At 32.6% G+C, this 21,328-nt stretch overlaps 1 protein-coding gene across 4 annotated transcripts in view; it reads right to left on the bottom strand.

Moving 5' to 3' along the window:
• The window catches only part of KaiR1D (Kainate-type ionotropic glutamate receptor subunit 1D), a 700,763-nt gene that overhangs the window by 11,840 nt on the left and 667,595 nt on the right, over positions 1–21,328 (bottom strand). For 2 of the 4 annotated variants that reach the window (XM_081729531.1, XM_081729522.1), the window contains exons 16-17: positions 18,767–18,882; positions 14,973–15,128 (exon numbers count right to left, since the gene is read on the bottom strand). In XM_081729531.1, the coding sequence (XP_081585657.1) occupies positions 14,973–15,128; positions 18,767–18,882 (272 nt within the window). Of the gene's footprint in view, positions 1–4,802; positions 4,878–14,935; positions 15,129–18,766; positions 18,883–21,328 lie in introns of all 4 variants that reach the window. The other 2 variants (XM_081729539.1, XM_081729548.1) reach the window with 2 other exon arrangements.

The raw sequence follows: 21,328 nt of genomic DNA, 5'->3' as shown, positions 1-21,328 counted from the left end.
CCAGTAATAAACAACAGTGTCTTTATACCAATACAGAGCATAAAACGAGCTTGGGTACCGACAAGTAAGAAGCATATCAAGCCAAGAAGAACTGCGTCCACACAAGATAAATGATCTGCGTTTGATGAGGTTAGGAAGATATAATTCACTAGAAACTGCTTAGAAATAATATCATTTTCAGCGCAGAGCTTTACGTCGAGGAAACGCACCGGTTCAACAAGGCAATCCAGTAGCCTGTGAGGTGTTTTGTTCAACAACAACATAAAATTAAAAGCATGTCTGAACAAGTTTTTCTTTTTAATTCAAACCCAATAGTTTCTACTGTCAAGGCATTGACATGCTAGTGAAACATTGCCTAAATTAGAGAATAATACAGGAGAATATATTAATAACTGATTCATTACACGTTAAAAAGTGAACGAACTTAATTGACAACCTCGATCGTAAAGAAATTGAATTTTGATTTGTTGTAAACAGCTAATATGAAAAAGAGAGGCAAAGCAGTCTTCATTTGAAGAAACGTATGACATTATAAATAACTTGTTTGTTTGGAGTTAAACGTTTATTTCCCATAACCAATGTCATATGATAATGTGCACCTACAGTTTAAGGAAGAATTGGGACCCGAATTTTCCAACCAAGTATCTCTACGTAGCTTGGAGTTAAACGTTTGTTTCAAACAATTAATGCCATATGATAATGTGCATCTACAGTTTAAGAAAGGATTGGGACCCGAATTTTCCACACAAGTATCAGTACGTAACTACATTTTATTATTTAGAGAATTTTAAATATCTTCATGTAAGCATAGCTGAAATATAAATACATAATTACCCAGATAATTGTCGCAGCCTGATACGTAAAAATTAATGTTTCACATTAGACAAATTTAAATATTTAGTATATATTAAAGAGGTCTCATGAGTGTACCTTGGTCATTTGTTCCTTTTGAACTTACGATCTACAAACAAATATGGCAACTTTTGAGTTTAACTCTTTCTAACTAGCAAGTAACAAGGGCAACATACAGTGAAAATTTACTCACTTCCTGCATATCCACACACATGAAGAAGATGCAAGAAAGAGAGTATTTTGATAGTACTAAAATTGACACTTACTACAATACGGATACTTTGAAAGGAATTAGTTACTAGGAGTTTCAGAAAAAAAAATGAACTAAAAATATTTTACGAGCATTTTGACATATATTTTAACAACTAGATTATTCTCCATATTACACGTATATAGCCCCCGTAATATTAACAGGTCATTAATTCCGTAATTATAATAAGAAATATTCATATTAGATGTTGGTATAAACAAATGTAACTGAATTATTTATACGACTATATAAGGTGTTCGAAACTCACACGGATAAACTTCGGGAAATGATTCCTCAAACAAATACACAGTTGCACAAATCATTCCAATGATTTCAGAGCTATAGTCCATCTAACAATGCGGTGGAAGGATGCTAAAAGGGCCACAGTTCGAGAACGTAGTGCGAGCATGGTAGCTTAATATGTTAAGAGTGCTTTTTTTTTTTTTTTTTTTGGTGTGAGAAGACCTAATTCGACCGTAGACTATGTGATTTTGTGAAGGACAACATCATGGTCCATGGGTACTCCTGTTTTTCCCATATTCTCATTTCATCCATTTCATCATAATTACCCTTAGCTTAAAGGGTATGTCTGTGGGATATGAAGTTACGATTCATTTCATTTTTAATTTTCCAAGAATAAAATCAGATTCAGTCCGGTAAAGAGATTTGATGATTGTGTTTAAGCCATAGACTTCAACCATTGTAAGTAAAACATGTGTGGCGTAAGAGTTAGCTTCGAAGGGAAAGAGTATTTGCTTGAAATTTTCTATACATGAGCAGTGATAAATCAGAAACTGTCAACTGGTACACACTCTACATCTACTCTGCATCATCAATCGTGACTTACTCCTATTACCAGTCACGATGTCATCTAATTCATTAACCAACTACTATTTTAACAATTAACTCTAAAGTGCGATGGAGTTGAAATAGAACCTTAATATATACCTGCTGAAAATAATCACTAATAATCTTCTTACTTAACTATGATCTGACATTTCGTTCTCGAGTTATGGCTGTTTTGAAACATTCTGAGAATTTTTCGGCGGATTATTGGTCCGAATTGTCGCATTTCTGTGGTACATTACTTTTGTGTGAGGAATCATTCCTCAAAGTTTCTTGGTGTTGTTTCAGAAATTTTGCTTGTCTCTTAAGGTAATAGAAGAGCCTAAGCATTTATTGAAGTTTTAAACAAATATTTTAAGATATTGAACATCAGCTATAGAATTTTAACTAAACTAAACTAATAATTATGCTTAATGGTTTTATTGTTGGTTTAACGATTCACACACATGTCCACTAAACAGAGGGATGAATAACAGAAGAATAACATAATTGAAACGCATGTTGACAGAAGTGCATGGGAAGAAAAACAGAGAGAATCACAAATTCAGTGCTGTCCAACATCGCTAACATGTTTAAGATCGAACTAGCGACAATTTAAACTAGAGACTTTCAAACTACAATTTATGTTACATACTCTTTAAAAGTTTAAGACTATACTGAAGCATTTACTTATCACATATTGACAATAAATAAACCAATAATAATAACAAGTTATAATAATTAGAAATGTGTTAGAAAATAGATATTAACAGCTATAACAATCATTAAATTTAATTTTCATTTTTATTTACATGAAATTTAAGAGGTGACATTCTTAAGATGGTTATTATTTTAAATGTGAAGATTGCATATAAATATTTGAGATAAAACTTATTTGTTTCCCTACATAAACTTGAATGGTAGAATATTAGATAATTTTAATTAAAATTACTTAACATTTCGGTTATCATTTGCAATTTTTAAAGGCATAGATCAATTAATGCTAAGTAAATAGATTTCCAATTTCTCTCTCATGCAGGTAGAAAAGAAATTGTCAAGTAGATAATTCCTTCAGTAATAATTCCTTCAGTATATATATATACAGAATACACATTTATTACGGTACATCGCTTCCTTTCCAAACGCAAGTAGATGCTTTTCGTTTTCATCATAGTATATTTAGTTTCTGCTAGAAAGTAATACTACCATTTTCATTTCCAACATTTACACTCAGCTTTTGCTAGTAAGTAGTTTTTACTTGTTTCTGTCATAATAGAACCTTTAGTTCCGCTAATAATTAGATTTTACTTGTTTCTGTCACAACACATCAGATTAGCTTCCGTTACCTAATAGGTTTTGTGTATTTATGTCACAATATAGCCTTTAGCTTCCGCTACTAAGTACATTTTACTAGTTTTCATCATGGCGTTTATCCTTAGCTTTGCTAATTAGATACTACTGGCTTTTGCAAGTAGATTTTACTTGTTTGTGTCACAACATAATTCGTAGCTTTCGATTCAAGTAAATTTTACTTGTTTGTGTCACAATGTAATTCTTAGATTTCGCCACATAGTAGTTTTTACTTGTTTGTGGCACAATATAACTCTTACATTTCGCTACGAAGTAAAGTTTACTTGTTTATGTCACAATATAACTCTTAGATTTTGCTACAAAGTAGATTTTACTTGTTTGTAACACAATATAGCTCTTAGATTTTGCTACGAAGTAGATTTTACTTGTTTATGTCACAATACAACTCTTAGCTTTCGCGCTCACAATATAACTCTTGGATTTCGCTACAAAGTAGGTTTTACGTGTTTGTGTCACAATATAGACTTTAACTTTCGCTACTAAGTATATTTTACTTGTTTTCATCATGACTTGCATCCTTAGCTCTGCTAATTAGATACTACTGGCTTGTGTAAGTAGAGTTAGTTATTTCAGTCACAATACAACTTTTAGGTTTTGATGCGCAGTAGATTTTATTTGTTTGTGTCACAATATAAGTTTTAATTTTCGCTACGAAGTAGGTTTTACTTGCTTTCATTATGGTATATGGACTTAACTTCTGCTAGTAAGCAAAACTTTTCATCACATTATTTGTTCATTTACTCTCTCCTGATTAATAAATTTTACTGGTTTCTGGATAGCATATTACGTGTATCTCTAAACTTCCATTAGTAATGGGAACTTCGTTATTTAAATTATATTCAAATTATTGAATTAGTAGAATTACAGATAGATATATTAAAAATAGGTATTTTTATTGGAATTTTAGTCGTTACAAGCAATGTGTTTGATAGAGAAAGTTCGACTTCTAGTGAAATTCAATAATTTCTCCCCCCCCCCCCCGTTTTCCAATAACGCTAATTTGGTTGAAATTTGAATAGACACTTTTGAAAGCAGCAGATGAAGATATATTCGAGCTTGAATATTACCAACTAGCATGTTGAAGTTGAGAGTGAATCACGCCGAATATCTACACACTCAATCTATACTAAAATTTTATCTAGTTTGGGGTTCACACTAAATACGGTTTAAGATCTATAGCGTTGATTAAATGAAGCTTAGTAATTTTAAGCAAGAAGTAGGTTTACCAAGCAGAATATGAGATTCCAATTGTGTATGGATTTAACACGAGCTAAATTGCAATAAATATATAAATGTTTAAAAGAATGTAAAAAAAGTACTAATATTACAAAACCAAACCAAACGTTCTGTAAACGTAATAGAATCTTAAAATTCTACTAAAATAATATTTCATGCTGCATAACTGTCTTTAAACGAATTTATAAACAAGCAAAAGAAACATTTGTTAGTAATAAATGAAATATGTATTTAGAAAATAATATCTGCAATTATTTTCTATAATTACTTTGTTGATAGGGATTCAGGTCTGGTACTCCTGCAGTCTTGAAGTCGAAGAGAAACGTCCTATCGAGTGTTTGAACTAAAAAAACAGAAAACAAAAAAAAAATAATAATAATCTCTAGCATTAGGCAAGTGAACTAAAAAAAATCAACAGCAGGAAAAAGAGCATAAATTGTTGGAATTTATCTCTTAAGAAACAGTGGAAAGTGCAGCTGAAATGAATTATTTTTCACATTGAATTAGATATTGTCCAACTTACATACTCACATCAACGCATATTTCTTGATCAAGTTACAAGATAGATCAGAGGTAGATAACTTATTTGTGCATTGATATCAAATTTGACCGTTTAATGCTTAAAGAGTTTTGATTTTAAAGTTTGTCTAAAAGAAAAACGCATGGAATTATTTTAAAAGTGCCTATCCGGTTGCAATAATGTGAACAAACTTTGGGCTGAAATTCGGCTCTAATGTGGAAGAGTCTATGTAGATTTTATATTTCAAAAGCAAATTGTCGTAAACATAGTTGGAACATATAGTTAAAAAGCACGAGACCTTTTTATTAATGTCAATGGAAAATCAATGAAAAACAAATAATTCCTCCACTCATCTCAAAAACCAAAAGAGGGAGATGGCTAAACGTCAGATTAAATATAGAAGAGACTATGTAGATTCTATATTTTAGAAGCAAATTATTCTAAAATGGATGGAAGATTCACATATATCAAAAATTATGCTAAGGAGATGGCTAATGAAAAACTTATTGTAAACACATAATGAAGAGCTTAAAAACAATATATAGCATGTAAGGTAAATATGGATAGAACATTATCAAAAGTCAAGTTGTTTGAGTAAAATCAATGATAATGATAAAGTATATGCTCCATCTTCGAATTACCCGGGCACCCTACGCGGAGGTTACGTGTTTGAAATATCTCACATCTGGATTTGGAAACTTCAGACTCGATTTAGCACGCAACGTGACTTTTGACCTGATTATGTGATACACTCTGGTTCTTACGGGAACTCGGATAGGCCATTTGTGATAGTTTTTGTTGTAATTGAAGACATGCACATGCACTAAAAGTTTGATGCCAAACAAAACATGTTAGAACTTCAAGTTAAACTTTTTGACTTAAACGATCGCCAGTTGCCTCTAATGGAAATTTGACTCCTAAAGGTTTTGAAGATATGCAATTGTGCTGTTAAAAAAAAAAAAAAAAAAGAAACTTCTTGGTCTACTTAGAAGAAATGTTTCAAGAATTATATGCTAAAAACTAAAGTTGAGAGCTAAACAGAAAACAATTTTTAAAAAATTAAAATATACTTTTGATTTAAATATTCATTTTTGTTCAGTTTTGACTTTTTTTAGTTTAACGTCCCATGATTATGAGCCGAGATTGAGGTAGGCGGTGATAATGAGATGATAATGGTGGAATGAAAGAAGTGGGAGGAAACGGAAGAACACCGAGAAAACACGCGAACACGGTGACTGTTTACCAGAAAGGTTTCGAATTAAAATACTCAACATTCCAATTAAAGTGATTTTTAGATGCAATAAGTTTGTTCTTAGTGCTCTGGAATTTGAAAATATTGAACTTTCATTGAATTTTGGACCAACTTAAATTATATTCTTAAAATGTCCTATTTTCTTCTCAGTACCTAAAATTGTGAAAGCATAAGTTTAGATCAAACCGCACAGCTTCACAGTATTGTTAAGGGTTTTCGCAATGTTTCCTGCCTCTGGTTTGAATTTTACTGACGAACTCAAAAGTTAAGATACTGAGTCTAGTATCTGCGAAATGCTATACAATAAACTATGTTTCATTCTAGATAACTCGTTAGGAAATTAAAACATATTTTTCCCCCACCATACTCAAGCACGTGATCTGATAAACGTGAATTTTGGTGTCTCTCCTTCTACCATCAACCCCCACAAGCAGCTAAATAATTAATTATAACTTTAATAATAGCTCTACATGTTTCAAAACACTATTACATTTCTCTGTATTAGTGAGATAAGTAGCAGTCACTTTAAATGAATAGTTGTCATCTTGCTCGTACTTGGGATCATGAAATGATGGGACTTGCAAGCAACGACAGAGTTGGAAATTGAATGGTATTTGCTGTGTTCATACAATAATCTCCTACTAGTGTGCAACCCATGAACAAATACAATCTCAATCAGAGAGCTAACATGATAACCACGGAACTTCAAATGGTAAGAAAACCCCCTGACTCGTCCGATCCCCTTATACACAAATGTTCTTACATTAAAGACCAAAAAAGATGTAATTTCAACACTATTAAATTCATTCACAATCACTTCCAGCCATTACATGAAAGAATGATAGAAATTATAAGGAATGGGTTTTCATTTCTAGAAATTCAGTTTAAAAAATACGACTTCAAACCTCTAGAACATAATTAATAACGAATACTACTTTGAAAGACTAAAATTAAAAATGGCAGTTGTTGGTAGTGGGAATTCATAGTAGCTGAAAGGGGCAGAAATTCCTTCTCAACATCAAGTGCAAGCAAATTGGAGTAAAGATTTAGATTTTACACGACATTGTAACTAAAAAGTTTCCCCTTCCTGTCAAGATTACCGTCTTGTTTTCGTCTTATGCAATCTCAAAGAAGTAGTGAGAAGGGGAGTTTGTTTTGATTGGCTATCAACTCATTTGGAATTAATAGTAATAACTGTTTCCAGACCTTTTTTTATTGGCCATACATCTGGGTGCGCAGTTTATGATATCATAGTTATTGTACACTCAAAATTTTGCATTATTCGATAGATATCGAAAACAACTATTAGTTCCTTTGATAGCATTTTGCAGGTACTATTTGGTCTTCTTCACTCTCTTTAAATTATTCAATAGTTCCGGTGAGGTAGGCGTACCGAAAATTTTTAAAAACGTAGATGGCTATCAAAATAACAGAAACACCTGGAACTAGAAACATATATGTTTGGGTTGGCAAAGGTCATGTGGCGACCACAGTGACGGGCTGTTAGAGATGATGAGTTAAGGCAAACTCCGTACTATATTAGGATCAGTAGAACGACAGTATCCGGTGAACTGAGCAGATTGTGATAGTGTAAAATGGAGAATCTATCTAATTTCAAATAAATAAATAAATAAATAAATTGTTGATGCTCAGTCATGTGGTGCTACCGTGATAAAAGTGGCAAATGGTGTGTTGAGTGTGTCGCGAGGAACAGTGTGCAACTTAATGACAGCCTGCAAAACAAAACTCACCGCAAAACAACATCAATGAAGAGGAACAGTGGTCCGGAAGAATACCTTCGATGAATAGTCCTTCCGAGCAATTAAGCGGATTTGTCCTTAGAATCGTCGTGCGACTGCTGTACAAGTGACGCTAAGCAGTACCTCCTCCAGCCTATGTTGACAATCACAATCCACTTCGAGTTATATTACATGGACATACAGAATCGGGTTGCACATGCGGAACTGCTGATAATGGATCATAATGCTTATTAGCATGACGCCAATCATACCGCGAATACAGAGCACGAACCATTGATAATTGAAAATGTGTGATATGGTCCAATTGTTCATCTTATTTCAAACCACGAGACTTATTTATGTGTGGCGGACGCCAAAAGAAGCATACGATCCACGATGTCTTCGTCTAACTGTGAAACAAGGCAGCGGATCTGTGATGCTGTGGGTCGCAATATCTTGGTTTATAGTTGGTCCTATGCAGATGCTTATCGATTGCGTCACTGTCTGTGATTAAACCGTCATTTTAATGGACCATGTACAATCTATGATTCAGATGTTGTTTATGGGAAATGATGCAATATTCCAGGATGATAATATGCGCATTCACACAGTTCGAGCTGTTGTGGCATGGTTAGGATAACACCGGGATGAAATTGTACGTTCTCCTGGCCCACTAAATCTCCGGACCTGACATACATAATTGATCATCTGTGGTTCGTTTTGCAGACATGAATCCGGTGCAGATTTTCGCCTCCATTCTTCTTAATGAACAGGTACACTGCATGCGGAATGACATGATATTCCATCAGTGCCGTGCCGTGGAAAACCAGCGTCCGGGGCAAGATTATACTACGGCGCCCCTGTACATATAAGTGAGGTCGACAGGCCAGCAGCGAAGCGAAAGAAATTTTTTGAAAATACACTGTTTTTCCTTGATTTTGAGCCCTATTTATTACCTTTTCCTTCCATTTTATATATATGCACATTTATTTTCCTAACATTTTCCCCTCTCTTCTTGGTCTTTCCTTCTTTTGTTTCCTTTTCTTTTCCCTCCCGAATTATGCGCCCCCTTATCTTGGCGCTCAGGCCCATCGCCCCGCTCGCCCCCCACACGGCACGGCACTGTATTCCACTTCTTACTATTCACGATCTCTGTTACTCCATTCCAAATCGCATCAGAGCGAAAGATGGTCCATCACTATATTAATCTGGTAAGCTGCACTTTATCAGGCGTTTCCGTTATTTACACAACCATCGGTACACGCGAACCGTTTTTGTTTACATTCAGAGCACTTAAAATGAAAAATTAAAGTAAGTCCAACTTCGTTATAAACAGAATGTATGATATAAATTAATTTTGTTTATTAAAGTAAGTCCCAAGTCACTCTCTCTAAGAGCAAGTACTATTTTGTTACAAAGTGGTTTCCGTACAAAGTGTTCTTGCAATACATTTGGCTTTCTTACAAGTAAAGAGAAACATTCCTGTGAGAAAAATATCATTAAACAAAAGTGAATATCGTGTTGTGTTAGTATAAAATCAACTGCTCTCGAATCATAAAATGTTTCCAATGTTTTAGATTATACAAAAGCCGAACTTGACTTAAACCGACTTTCCCACAAGAAATTCAACTTTTGCTTCTTGTGTATAGAAATAAGATGACATTCATAATTAGAAAACTAAGATTTTTGAAGTTCTCCTTTATTACTAAAGCCTGCTACTAAAACAAATGTATAACTAATATCGCATAAAGAAGACAGCTAGGATAAAGGAGAGGTGTAGAATGTTAAATTTTTAATATAACGAAAGCAAAAAAATCATGATTCCTGCTTGAGTGACGATATGTATAATAAATGTAAACGAAACAAACAAAACGATTACTAATTGCTGACAAGTTTTTATTTGACTACCAGATATTATAAACAGTTTTGATATAAATATTAGACAACTAATATCTTGAAAATATGTTTGTACTCGTATTACCCTGATTCAGTAGTGGTAGAAGGGCACAAGTAATTAATGACATTCTGCTTTATTTGAAAACAAGTCTGGTGTAATGTGCACTACCATTGTTTGATGAAGTACGAAAATTGCACTTCATTGCACAGATCACTAGATTGCAATACTTGCATGGCGTACGGGTTAATAACTTCCAAATGTCATAGCTGCCAACGCAAACCAATTATGATTTTGTGAATTGTTGATATGCCTTGTTTGACTAATGTGCAGTGTCAGGCTCAGTACACTCTGCTGTATTTTACTCAATAAAATGTTCATTTTCGTACACGGGCTTTGTACAAAAGCAACCATGCTATTTTGTTTTCGGTAGCCACCACGTGTGAGATAACATACAACGGGAAATTACCACTACGCAAACGGTACATATAGTTTTTTATTGCGCTGCACAATCTTGTTTGTTTCACGTGGACTCTACTATACCATTAACGTTTTGTGAGCTCCAAATAAAAACTTCGCGAACACTTGTTTACCCGTAAGCCTGCCTTAGATATTTCTTTCTTGTGCAGCATCATGTGTCTGTACGTGACACAGCCTGCATGTAGTTCGTTTTAACTCCCAAACCAATCATTTACACACCGAAATAATGTACCAGTCCATTAGTGGAGTTAGTGAATGATGGTAGCTTTCATTTGATCTGGATTTTTGTTATCTAGAAAGTTAGGATTTGATTAAATTCTTGTGACATTTGAACATTCTTTGTTTCATATTTAGAAAAAGACAATATGATGTTCTTTGTTGATGAAACGCCGTATAGACATCTACAATTATATTTCTTTATCGTTATTTACGAAAGTGTGGTGTGGGTTTTTCCCTACTTTTGTTTCATAGGAATTTGTGATATCGTTATTTACAATTTGCGATCTTTGTTTTTGTGTATCTGTTATTTAGAAGAAAATGTTATCCAATTATTTTGAAAATGGCTACTTTTTGTATTGCGCGTTAGTTACAAAACTGCGTGTTGTATTTATCTGCAGGAAAATTGTGACAATGATGTTTGTTTTCTGTTTCTATTTTTTTTATTTCAGAAACATAGAATAATTAAGAACACATCTTAAACCTTAAAGAATGAAACCGATTGGAACTTTATTTGGAACATAAGACAAGTTCTCACTCACTTTCAAAAAGCTCCGTTTTCTCGAAGATCAGTATGAAGTAAACAAAAATTTTCACCAAACCCTGTTTAGCATTACCAAGACGATAGAGTGGGACTCACTAAAATAAATGAGATATTGTCTTAATACAATAAAATGTTACAATAAACAATATTCATTCAGCCAACTCTTATTCTGTTGGCAATACTGATTGACAGTACAAATACGTAATAATTAGGTCGATTGAACCTTTTTATCTTTACTACATTTTTTTGCGTTGCTCATTCACTCTCGATGTTAAAAAGAGGTATTAAAAAGTGCTAAATTGTTTATTTGTAGTCAGTGTTCGTAGTTTGAGGGAAATTTCCCTAGTCTAAGGAAAGAGTCTTTCCTAGTAAGATAGTGAAATCGGCCCTTGATCCAAATTGGGTTGTTATTGACCCAAAATGTTAGCCTTGTCCTAAAACTACCTCAAACAAATTTTGACCCCTACCCCCACTCTTTACCAAATTATCATATCACACATGCTCAAAATTGAATATTTCCTAATTTTCGTGGTTGTGGTCGAAATAGTTTAAAAGTTTCACAGATTGTAGGTACTATGTAGGTGTAAATGTGCAACTTTTTTTTAAAAAAAAAAACATTGATTAGTATTTTCTTTGTTTTTTTTGCATATTGAAAATTTCAAAAAATCGTAGAAAAAAATTGGGAGGACACGTCGCTGATTTCTTGTTAAAGATTTTGTAATACCCTCAGTTACAACATATATTTTTTTTCGGGGCCTGAAAGTAATGGCAACATTGTCAAACAAAAAAAAATATACAACTGAAAACAAACGTGTTTTTAGCACAGTTTTTCCACCATTTTAGGGCCTCAAGGTCAAAGAGCAAACATTTATTTTCCAGAGTTCACGATTTTCCTTTCTCTTGCGTCCCTTCCGCTTCTGTCGTTCTTCGGTTGCTTTGATTGTATCTATTTCAGAATAGAAGCGCCAAATATCACATACGAATAGGATACTCTTCGCTTCTGTCACACGAATTGGATACTCAACAAACTAGGAGAAATTTAATATGAAAAGGGAAAATTTGTGTTAGTCGGAAGAAATTTTCTTAAGGAAACGTACAAACATTGTCCTCAGTATAAATATAATTTCTAATTTGCAACGTATTTTTCCCCTACTTTTGTCTTTTATATATCATCTTTCATTATCTAGATAATTATAGTAATATCTGTAGCTGTTTGGTAAAATACAAATTGGTTCTGTGTTTAATTAAATCTACAAAAAAATGGAACGTTAAAGTGAATGAGAATTTGACTAGAACCTTCTTTAATTTTCTCAATCAAAGAGTTATCATCATTGTGTATTTTACACCACGTAAGTAAGTTACTAATCAACATTAATAATCTAAATAAGAACAGTATTTCTTAAAATAAATTTATGTAAACGATGCATAATAATAGAACAAAAATGCCTTGTTCATGACATATTTAGCATATCTAGAGAATTTTGATTAAGACGGACAATCATGAAGACATGGTTTCTTTTGGAACTACCATTGCCAAGATTAGATAGTGAAATATTAGCAGAATTTGTTCTACCCTTTATGATATTATATTGTTAGATTTAAAATTTGGTCTAAGAAATAATTGACAATAGTACTATTATTGTGAACAGTAGGGATTCAAACTCTCAAATTCATATTATTTCAGAGGATGAGCTGTTTTAGTATACACATGTATCTTTGTACGGTATTCTTTCCTTTTTTACAATATTTTGTTAAAAGAGAGGTTTAACTCAGAACAAACCTACTCATGGCAATGATTGTGAGTCACTTTATGTTAAAATGTATATGATTTCATTGCTTTCCATTGACAGAATTACCTATTCGCATTTAGAACATTGTTAGTACGTTACAGTTTGTCGTTGCTTACGCCTTTATTTTGTAGCGAATAATACTGACTTGAAGAGTAAACAATCTAATAGTTTTGATGTACGTTCAGTGATCAGATATCTTAACTGAGAAGTTCGTAGAATTTCCGTGATTCAAAATAACTTCTGATATTCACGTAACGAATGAAGGAAAAGTGCAGAAATTTTTCCTGTGAGTTTAAGGAACACCACACGAATTCATGATGAAGAGAGAGCGCTTCAATTGAAACTTAAAATTAAAAAAAAAACTCCAATCAAAGTTCAAAGTTCTAACGGGAAACTTTTATTTATACTATTACAGTTTTGACACTTGCTATTAATGACAGTTATACTTTTCTGCATTTCAAGAAGAGGCTTGTGTTTCATCACTTCCAAGAAAGTGAGGTGATATAAACAGTATATGAAAAATAACTTAATTTTCAGAAGACAATTTTATGTAGAAAATGTACAAAAGTTTGTTCCTCGGTACCAAAACTGATTGGGAAAATAATTGTGGTTTTATATAAAAAATAAAATGACTATGTATGTATTCATAGCTATTAACACATTTATGTTATTTTTTATAGCCAATAGACTTTCACATTTAAAATGTTCGTCACATAATATATCAGTGAGTATGTGCAGTGCATACGAATGGTGAAAAGTGATAAAATAAGAAAGACAGAAGCAAACACGTTGTATTCTCCTTAAATTGTGCTTAACAAACGTAAAAATAGTATACTTCATCCAATCTTACATTTCCATGCGTATACTATATTTTGAAAGACAGTTTGCCCTTTTCCAGTGACGTCTCCATAACATTTCAAAAACATTACCGGTTCATAGCATTTCCTTTTGAATACTCAATTTATGCATAATAATTTTTTCGAAAAAAAATATTTTTAAAGAAGTAAAATATAGTCCCTTATCCAAAGATACTATTAATTGAGAATTTTCGAATTGAGAAGACAATAATGAGGCACAGGCTTTGAGCAACAATCTGAGAATCTATTTAAAAAAAAAATCCAAATGCCCGAAGTTCTATCTTCAGTATTGCTCATGAAGTTGTGTCTCTAACAAGACCTTGACAGAGAAAAATATAACTTTTTCTAAAACAGTCATACAATGTTCCGATTTTCTAAAGAAAATTATAGATTATACGTAATCATTATAAATTTTATGTAATCTGTTTATTTATTTGTTTAATCTAACGATTTATGTAAGCCTTAATGTAATCTAACGATATCAATTTTCATACATGAATTATTGTCATTAAATCTTACTATATTGCAAATACTGTAATTGCAATGAATTTTATACAAAATGTTGATTATACTAAAATCGTATTCATTTTGGAATAAAATGGTGGTTGAACACAAGTTATTTGGAGTTTTATTTTCTCATTTGACCGGATACACTTTCTAGCGCACACGTTTTCTTAACAATGATTTTTGTAGCAGAACTAACTAAGTCTATGGCCAATGGATCCGGAAGTTCAATGCCGTGTTCACAAATGCTCTCCACTGATTTCTAACCTTAATGAACTGGATTCAGTTTCTACGTTGTATTCCTATTTATCCGAGATCCATCTTAATATTGTCTTCCCATCTGCGTTTGTAGCAGAACACGTTATATAATTGACAGTTGTCACGTTCGTCATGAACATAGCATTTTTGCTGTTTTTACGCACTTATTGTACACTTGAAACGGTCTAAAATTATCTTTAAAAAACATACACACATTTTACATAAAAACTATTTATGTTAAAGTTATTTTTAAAAGTAACTTTTATGAAAGGCTATACTTTTGTATAAAATATAAGTAACAATAAGATATGTTTCTAAATAGATATAAATCAACGTGAAATGCTAACATGACGATAACTAAGGCTCCTCCATAATTCTCCTCACCCTTTCTTCCACAGCTACTTTTCGAGACTTCCAAACAAATTCACAAACAGCGATCACACATGCGACACCCATGCCACCCATCAGCACTACGAATACTCCACCAACGTTTGCCAGCCCAAGTTCATTGGCTGCACTCGTGCTTTTCGACATGTCGTCCTGGAATGAGAAACATATTTTTTTTTTTAAAAAAAGGAAAAGAATGTCTACAATCTTTTACATTTTAAGTTTTCGACTAGATATTCAGAAAATATCTCCGCCGAGATACTTATAGTAAATTTTATGGATACAATTATTAAGTTTTCCAGTGGATACTGAGAAAATGTCAACGTAATACTTACAGTAAATTCTGTGGATACAATCTTTTACATTTTAAGTTTCCGACTAGATACTCAGAAAATATCTCAGCGAGATACTTATATTATTTTTTAGATAGTCTTATACTTTTCAAGTTTTAGAGAGGGTACAAAAATATTTCTATGAGATAATTATAGCAAATTTTGTGGAATTGCTAATATTTACTATTATGTTGTGGAGCCAAGCGGTACAAAGTAGACCAGTCTGGGCGAATATTTCTTAAAAGAAAATTGCTTTTGAAAATAAATAAATAATAATAATAAAAAATATCTGAGCCGGACCAGATCAAACTTCATTATCTTTTCACGTGGGTTAGGGGTGTAAGCTATAACATCTAATATGAAGTTGTCCACATTTTAAAAATAAATAAACACGTAATAATTTTTCACATTTTGCCCGCCAGATTTATATCGTTCTTGAGGCGTCAGGTTTCCAAAATGAGATTTCTTTTCGCTTAAATGCCCAATAACATGTTAGATGTCTGTGAGTATAGAACAAGTGCGAACCAATTTTCTGTAGAACAAAAATACTGCATATGTAATAAACGTGTATGGGAAAACAGATCGTTCTACTTACCTTGTATAACAGTGTACTAGTATTCAATGTAAGTATTGTCAATAAAAAAATGAAGTGTGTCATTATATTTCCATTATACTTGAGTTCATTGTTTGTTGTAATAAAAAAGCAACCTAAATATACACATTTAGGCATTTTATGAAATTGAATAATAAATGATCTTATTAATTGGTTCTTTCAGTGTATTAAATACTAATATTCTCAATTTGACACGATACTTACTATTGTGCAAACAAAATAAGTCAGAAGGAGGTAGATAGAAGTATTTCAGAGATGCTTTGAAAAACTAGCCTGATGATGTTAACAAAATCAACTAGCTTTCGGCTAGCTGAGGACTTCGCCCCCAGACTCCTGAATTTTCTTGGCCTACGACATTGCACTTCATTATTTAAGCTTTTGACTTCGTTCTTTGCACGGATTTATTGTTATTATTCCTTGCGAAAAATTTAAGCCCTCCCCCCCCCCGTAGAATACACATTTCAATCAAAGTGAAATGACAAAATATCCATGTTGGCCCAACTTCTGTGTTCAAAACTTCATTTCAAATTGTTCACCCGATATGACTGACAACCTCAAAGTCATTATATATTGAGAAGAAATAGAAACTGACGCCTTTTTCTCGTTTAAAGCGGAATTTCCAGAAACGTTGTGGCATATGCTAACTAGTTTTGAATATAGATTTTATAAACCAAGTTTCATATCCCTAACACATTTCTAATACGTAACAATTGCAATCAGTATCCTTTTTTTATTCCCTCTTAAAGGAAACGCCAAAAAAGCTGAAATACATCTTTAATAATTTTACATGAAAAGCCTAAATACCAATTTTCATCTAACCTTAAGTGATTTCGAAATATGGCCATTTTATTACAATAATTGTAACTTTCATCCTTCTTTCCTCTCACTGCTTTTCATCCCTTCTCGGAGATATAACAAAAAGTACTGAAACACGTCTTCAATTGTTTTAAATAAAAGATCTAAATACCAATTATGTCTCTAGCTTTAAGGGATTTCGAGATATGATAATCTTATTTTAAAAAACTGGAATCCCCATCCTTCTCTCTTTACACCTTTTCTCCTTTGTAAGAGAAATATCAAAAAACACTGAAACAAGACTAATTATTTAAAATGAAAGTCTTAATACCAACTTTCACGTCTCTAGTTTTAAAGGACTTCCAAATATAGTTATCTCGAATCTCTTAAGATTAGAGATGTATTAGGGATATAAATCTTCGAATATAGAATCTATATTCAATACAAATGGGCATATGTCACAGAGTTTCGGGAAATTCCGTTTTTAACGAAAGAGAGAGGTCAATTTCTATTTTGTATCAACAACTATAACCCGACCATTTTTCCTTTCCGCCTTTTCCTTTCTTTCTAGGGGAAATATATAAAATAGTGAAACACATATCTAATTATTTTAAATGGAAAGTTCGTATACCAAATTGAAAGCCTCTACCTTTCAGAGATTCCGAGATATAGACATTTTACTATAAAAATTTACACATTTACTTTCCTCATTCCTCAGTGAATTTCCAAAAATCCCTCCTTTGTGGTACCTTACGTCACAGATCCTATGCACTATCAAAATTTTAAGTTTCTAGCTTAAGTGGTTTGGCCTGGCCTTTTATATAGAGAGATATCCTAACCCAACCTACTAGAGCAATCTTCGATGAGATCAGAAGATAGTAATTAGCTGAGTTTCGTTACTTTCAATATAAATATAAAAACATAACTAAGTATTCTTTTTTTAGAAAAAAATACCATCATGTTATCTTATATCGGAAAACTCTATTTTATGTTCAGTGAATATACGTATATTCGTTATTCCGAAAATTCGTCATGTAAATCAATGTCGAACCACTTATAATATTTGGTGTCATAATTTCAAGTTTATGATAACTTGAGCTTCTTAGGCTTTTGAGGGAAACTCACGTGTAAGGAAAGTGCTAATTATACGGACATCAAGAAACATAATTAAGAACACAACAAATAAGCGTAAAAGGCAAATAGCACCGAAAATTAGCATAAGGGCTAATTTAAGTTTTAAGTTAATTTTAAAAATACTTAAACTTTATGTTCCATCATTGAACTGGGCATTCTCATAATAACATGTTAGGTACTGTTTCTTAACCCTTTGCCGTTCTTTTACATTTCCCGAGCTTTCCTAAACGGGTCTAAATTAATTTACCAAATTATAGTATTTCTATATAACGACAGGTTTTTTAATGTTAAAATCTACTAAATTAACGCCATCTATTTAAAAGGGGGTGAAAATCATAGTTTAAAATTGTTATAAAAAAAAAGCATCTAACACTCGACATTGGACGAAATCGACCTCAGAAAGCGTGTTGAGTCTGACTCAACATCGGACTAGTAGGGACAAAATTAAATGTAGCGTCCAACTTGACAAAAAAAAAAAAAAAAAAAAAAAAAAAAAAAAAAAAAAAGGTAGAGGGTTGAATGACTTTTGGTGTAGTTACAGATTTTCACAAGAACTCAATATCTTTACATAATGACAGTGAAAACAATTTGGAGAACTGGGTTCGATAACGGATTCACGGGGTCCTAAATTCATACCTCATTTAGATCCACAAACCATTAATATTCAGATCTTTGTGGTACATTTTGACGTATTGTGCCAGGCTAGCGTGCTAATTATCAAGAAATACTGAACGATGCTCTGGTTAATAATAGGTATTGTCAAATTTGGATATCTGTCGAAGATTATTTAAGCATATCATTAAAACATACACTAATGCTCCACTTCTGCTTAAAATGCCCTTTTATCATAATACATTAACAGCAACAAATTTTTCGTAGTTCCTATCACAGGATACACTACATAAAATAGCACTTACCCTACACGAACCACCACCTAATTTCTCTTTCCACCATCTTGTTTTGAGTATATGGAGTTTTCCCTCTTCTTGAAGTTTAAGCACAGCACCACTAATAGCAGTACGGTAAGGAGAATCTACAATAATACAGGAAAATGAAATCAGATTAGTTTTATTATGAACTGCTTATACTGATTTTATTTATAAAAGAATTATCTCTTTTAAAACTTACATAGGACCATCAGGACGCCCAAGTAGTCATTTGAAACTTCATTGGCTATCCCACGTACACTGAGGGAATTCTCTTAGAAAGAATAAAAATTATGGATAACCACGGAACATCCCTAAATATCAAAAGAATTTCCAAATATACCCGAGTGTTCTCCAGGTATACACAAGATATCCCTTGGACTTGAAGTATTATCTTTAGACACTTATAGCCAATAAAAGGAATGTCTGAAAAATGTAACATTATTATTCAGAAAATGTATCTATAAGGTATTTTGTACTTAAAATGTAACTTCATTCCAACAATGTAAAAATTTAATCTTTAGATTATCCTAAAACAAAGAGAAGCAACTATTTTTTTATTTTTTTATTTGTGGTTTCTTGCTCTGTAGGAAAATATTTCAACGAAACTGTTGCTAATTACTGAGAGTATTCTTATGCTATTTGACCATAATAGGGCAATGCTGTTCAGTAGCTACAGATAAGACCTACTGTATTTTATGGCAATGTTGGTTTGAAATAAACATCCTGTATTTTGTAACCAAAGTACAAAAATACTTCAAAAATTAAGAAATTATGATCTGGAAGACGTGGTTCGACCATAAAAGCAAACTAAATAATTTAATGGTAATGCTATCAATGCTTGCCAATTAAAGTTTTAATAAGGTATATTTCAGTATAAATTTCACCTTAACGGATGACATGTTATTGAGCCTGTTAATTTTAGTAACGAACGAGAAATTTTTAGCGTTATAAAAATTTGATTTTCTTGAAAATTACACATGAGGATTATTTTGTTGAACTTGATGGTATTGATATATGCTTCATTTTTGGACACGCTAATAGAATCTTAAATTGGTTCAGGAGATTCGATTCCAAATAAGTAGCATTGCTACGTGTACACTACGTGAAGGTGATATTTACTCCATTAATGTTGAAAGCGGAAGTAGTAGTGGTTTCTTTAGTAGAAAGATTGGACTGGAAATGGAATATGTGTTTGGATGCTTTTAATTGATTGGAGAATAAGATTCTTGCTTTTTGTTACTGTGCTTACTCTATAGCAATCAACGTTAAAACCGGAAATGGTTGATTTCTACCACTCCGATTGATAGATCATCTCCATTAAAGAACTTGGTTCTTATCTTTTGACTTTCTACGTCCAGGCCAAAGTGGATTGTGATCCATCAAGTCGGTCTTGAGAGTTTTAAAGTGGGCCGAAAAAAAGTAATTTTTTTTTCAAGTCGTAATACCGCTGAAAAGTTACGAATTGGAGAAACTACGAAGGAGTAACAAAAGAAATAAAATCTGTTTATATCTTCCTATCGCCCATATGTTCTAGTTTGCCGAAAATTTGGAAAAAATTCACATTTTAAGGATAATTTTTTAAACATTTTTAAATTAACCTCTTCCCGAACGTAACAGCTTAAATTCTTATGGTATTAGAACCGCAATACAATAAAGATTAAATATTATTTAAATCCACCAATGTCGTGGTTATTGACACGAGCGAGTTGCCACGAGCGCCTAGAATTGATGGTCGTTGCGCGAGCGTAATACTTTGACCGATTTGAACAAGTCTTTTTTTTTTCAAAATCGTTACTGGTTTAAGTAAGATTCGACTAGAGATAAATTATATAAGTTAGATAAATTATCATAAAAATGTGACTTTTTCCATATTCTGGCAAACTTTAGAGCACATACATCGGAAGATATAACCAGATTCTTTTACTCCTTTTTAGTCGCCCCAATTCGCAACTTTTTCGCCTACGACTTGAAAAAAGACCCTTTTCGGACCACCTTAATGAACAGACATTATGGACATACGTAATTAAAAGAATGTGTGTGTGTCTCTAATCAGATTTCCGAATAGAATGGAGTCACCTAGACGCACCACATTTTGTACATAGATAGATCTTTATCAGATCTAATCGCGTACGAAGCTATTTTTCGATTTTGGATTCAAGTTGGAATTTGGGGACACACATTTTCAATGCTCGGAAAGTATAGAATATCTCAAATGTTCATAAAGTTAGACTACCCACACTACTCCGCCGTGTTGTAGTTTGCATATTGTTTAGTCCGGACATTTCCGCTTGTGGCAAATATAAAGTGGTTTCGTGAATCAAATTTCCTATCATTATTATGTGAACTATTTTGTTCTTCAAGTTACAGAATCCACACCACTCTGCCGTGTTGTAGTTTGCATACTGTTCAATCCAGGCACTTCTGCTAGTGGCAAAAAGAAAGTAGTTTGGTGAACCAAATTTACTATCACTATTATGTTGACTATTTTGTTTCTCAAGTTAGACAATGCACACTATTCTGCTATGTTGTAGTTTGCATACTGTTCAGGCT

The sequence above is a fragment of the Thermobia domestica genome, chromosome 1 (assembly GCF_964235325.1).
Source record: "Thermobia domestica chromosome 1, izTheDome1.hap1.1, whole genome shotgun sequence".
Lineage (NCBI taxonomy): Eukaryota > Metazoa > Arthropoda > Insecta > Zygentoma > Lepismatidae > Thermobia > Thermobia domestica.
The sequence above is the reverse complement of the archived record's forward strand: the minus strand, read 5'-3'. Positions and strand labels throughout refer to the sequence as shown.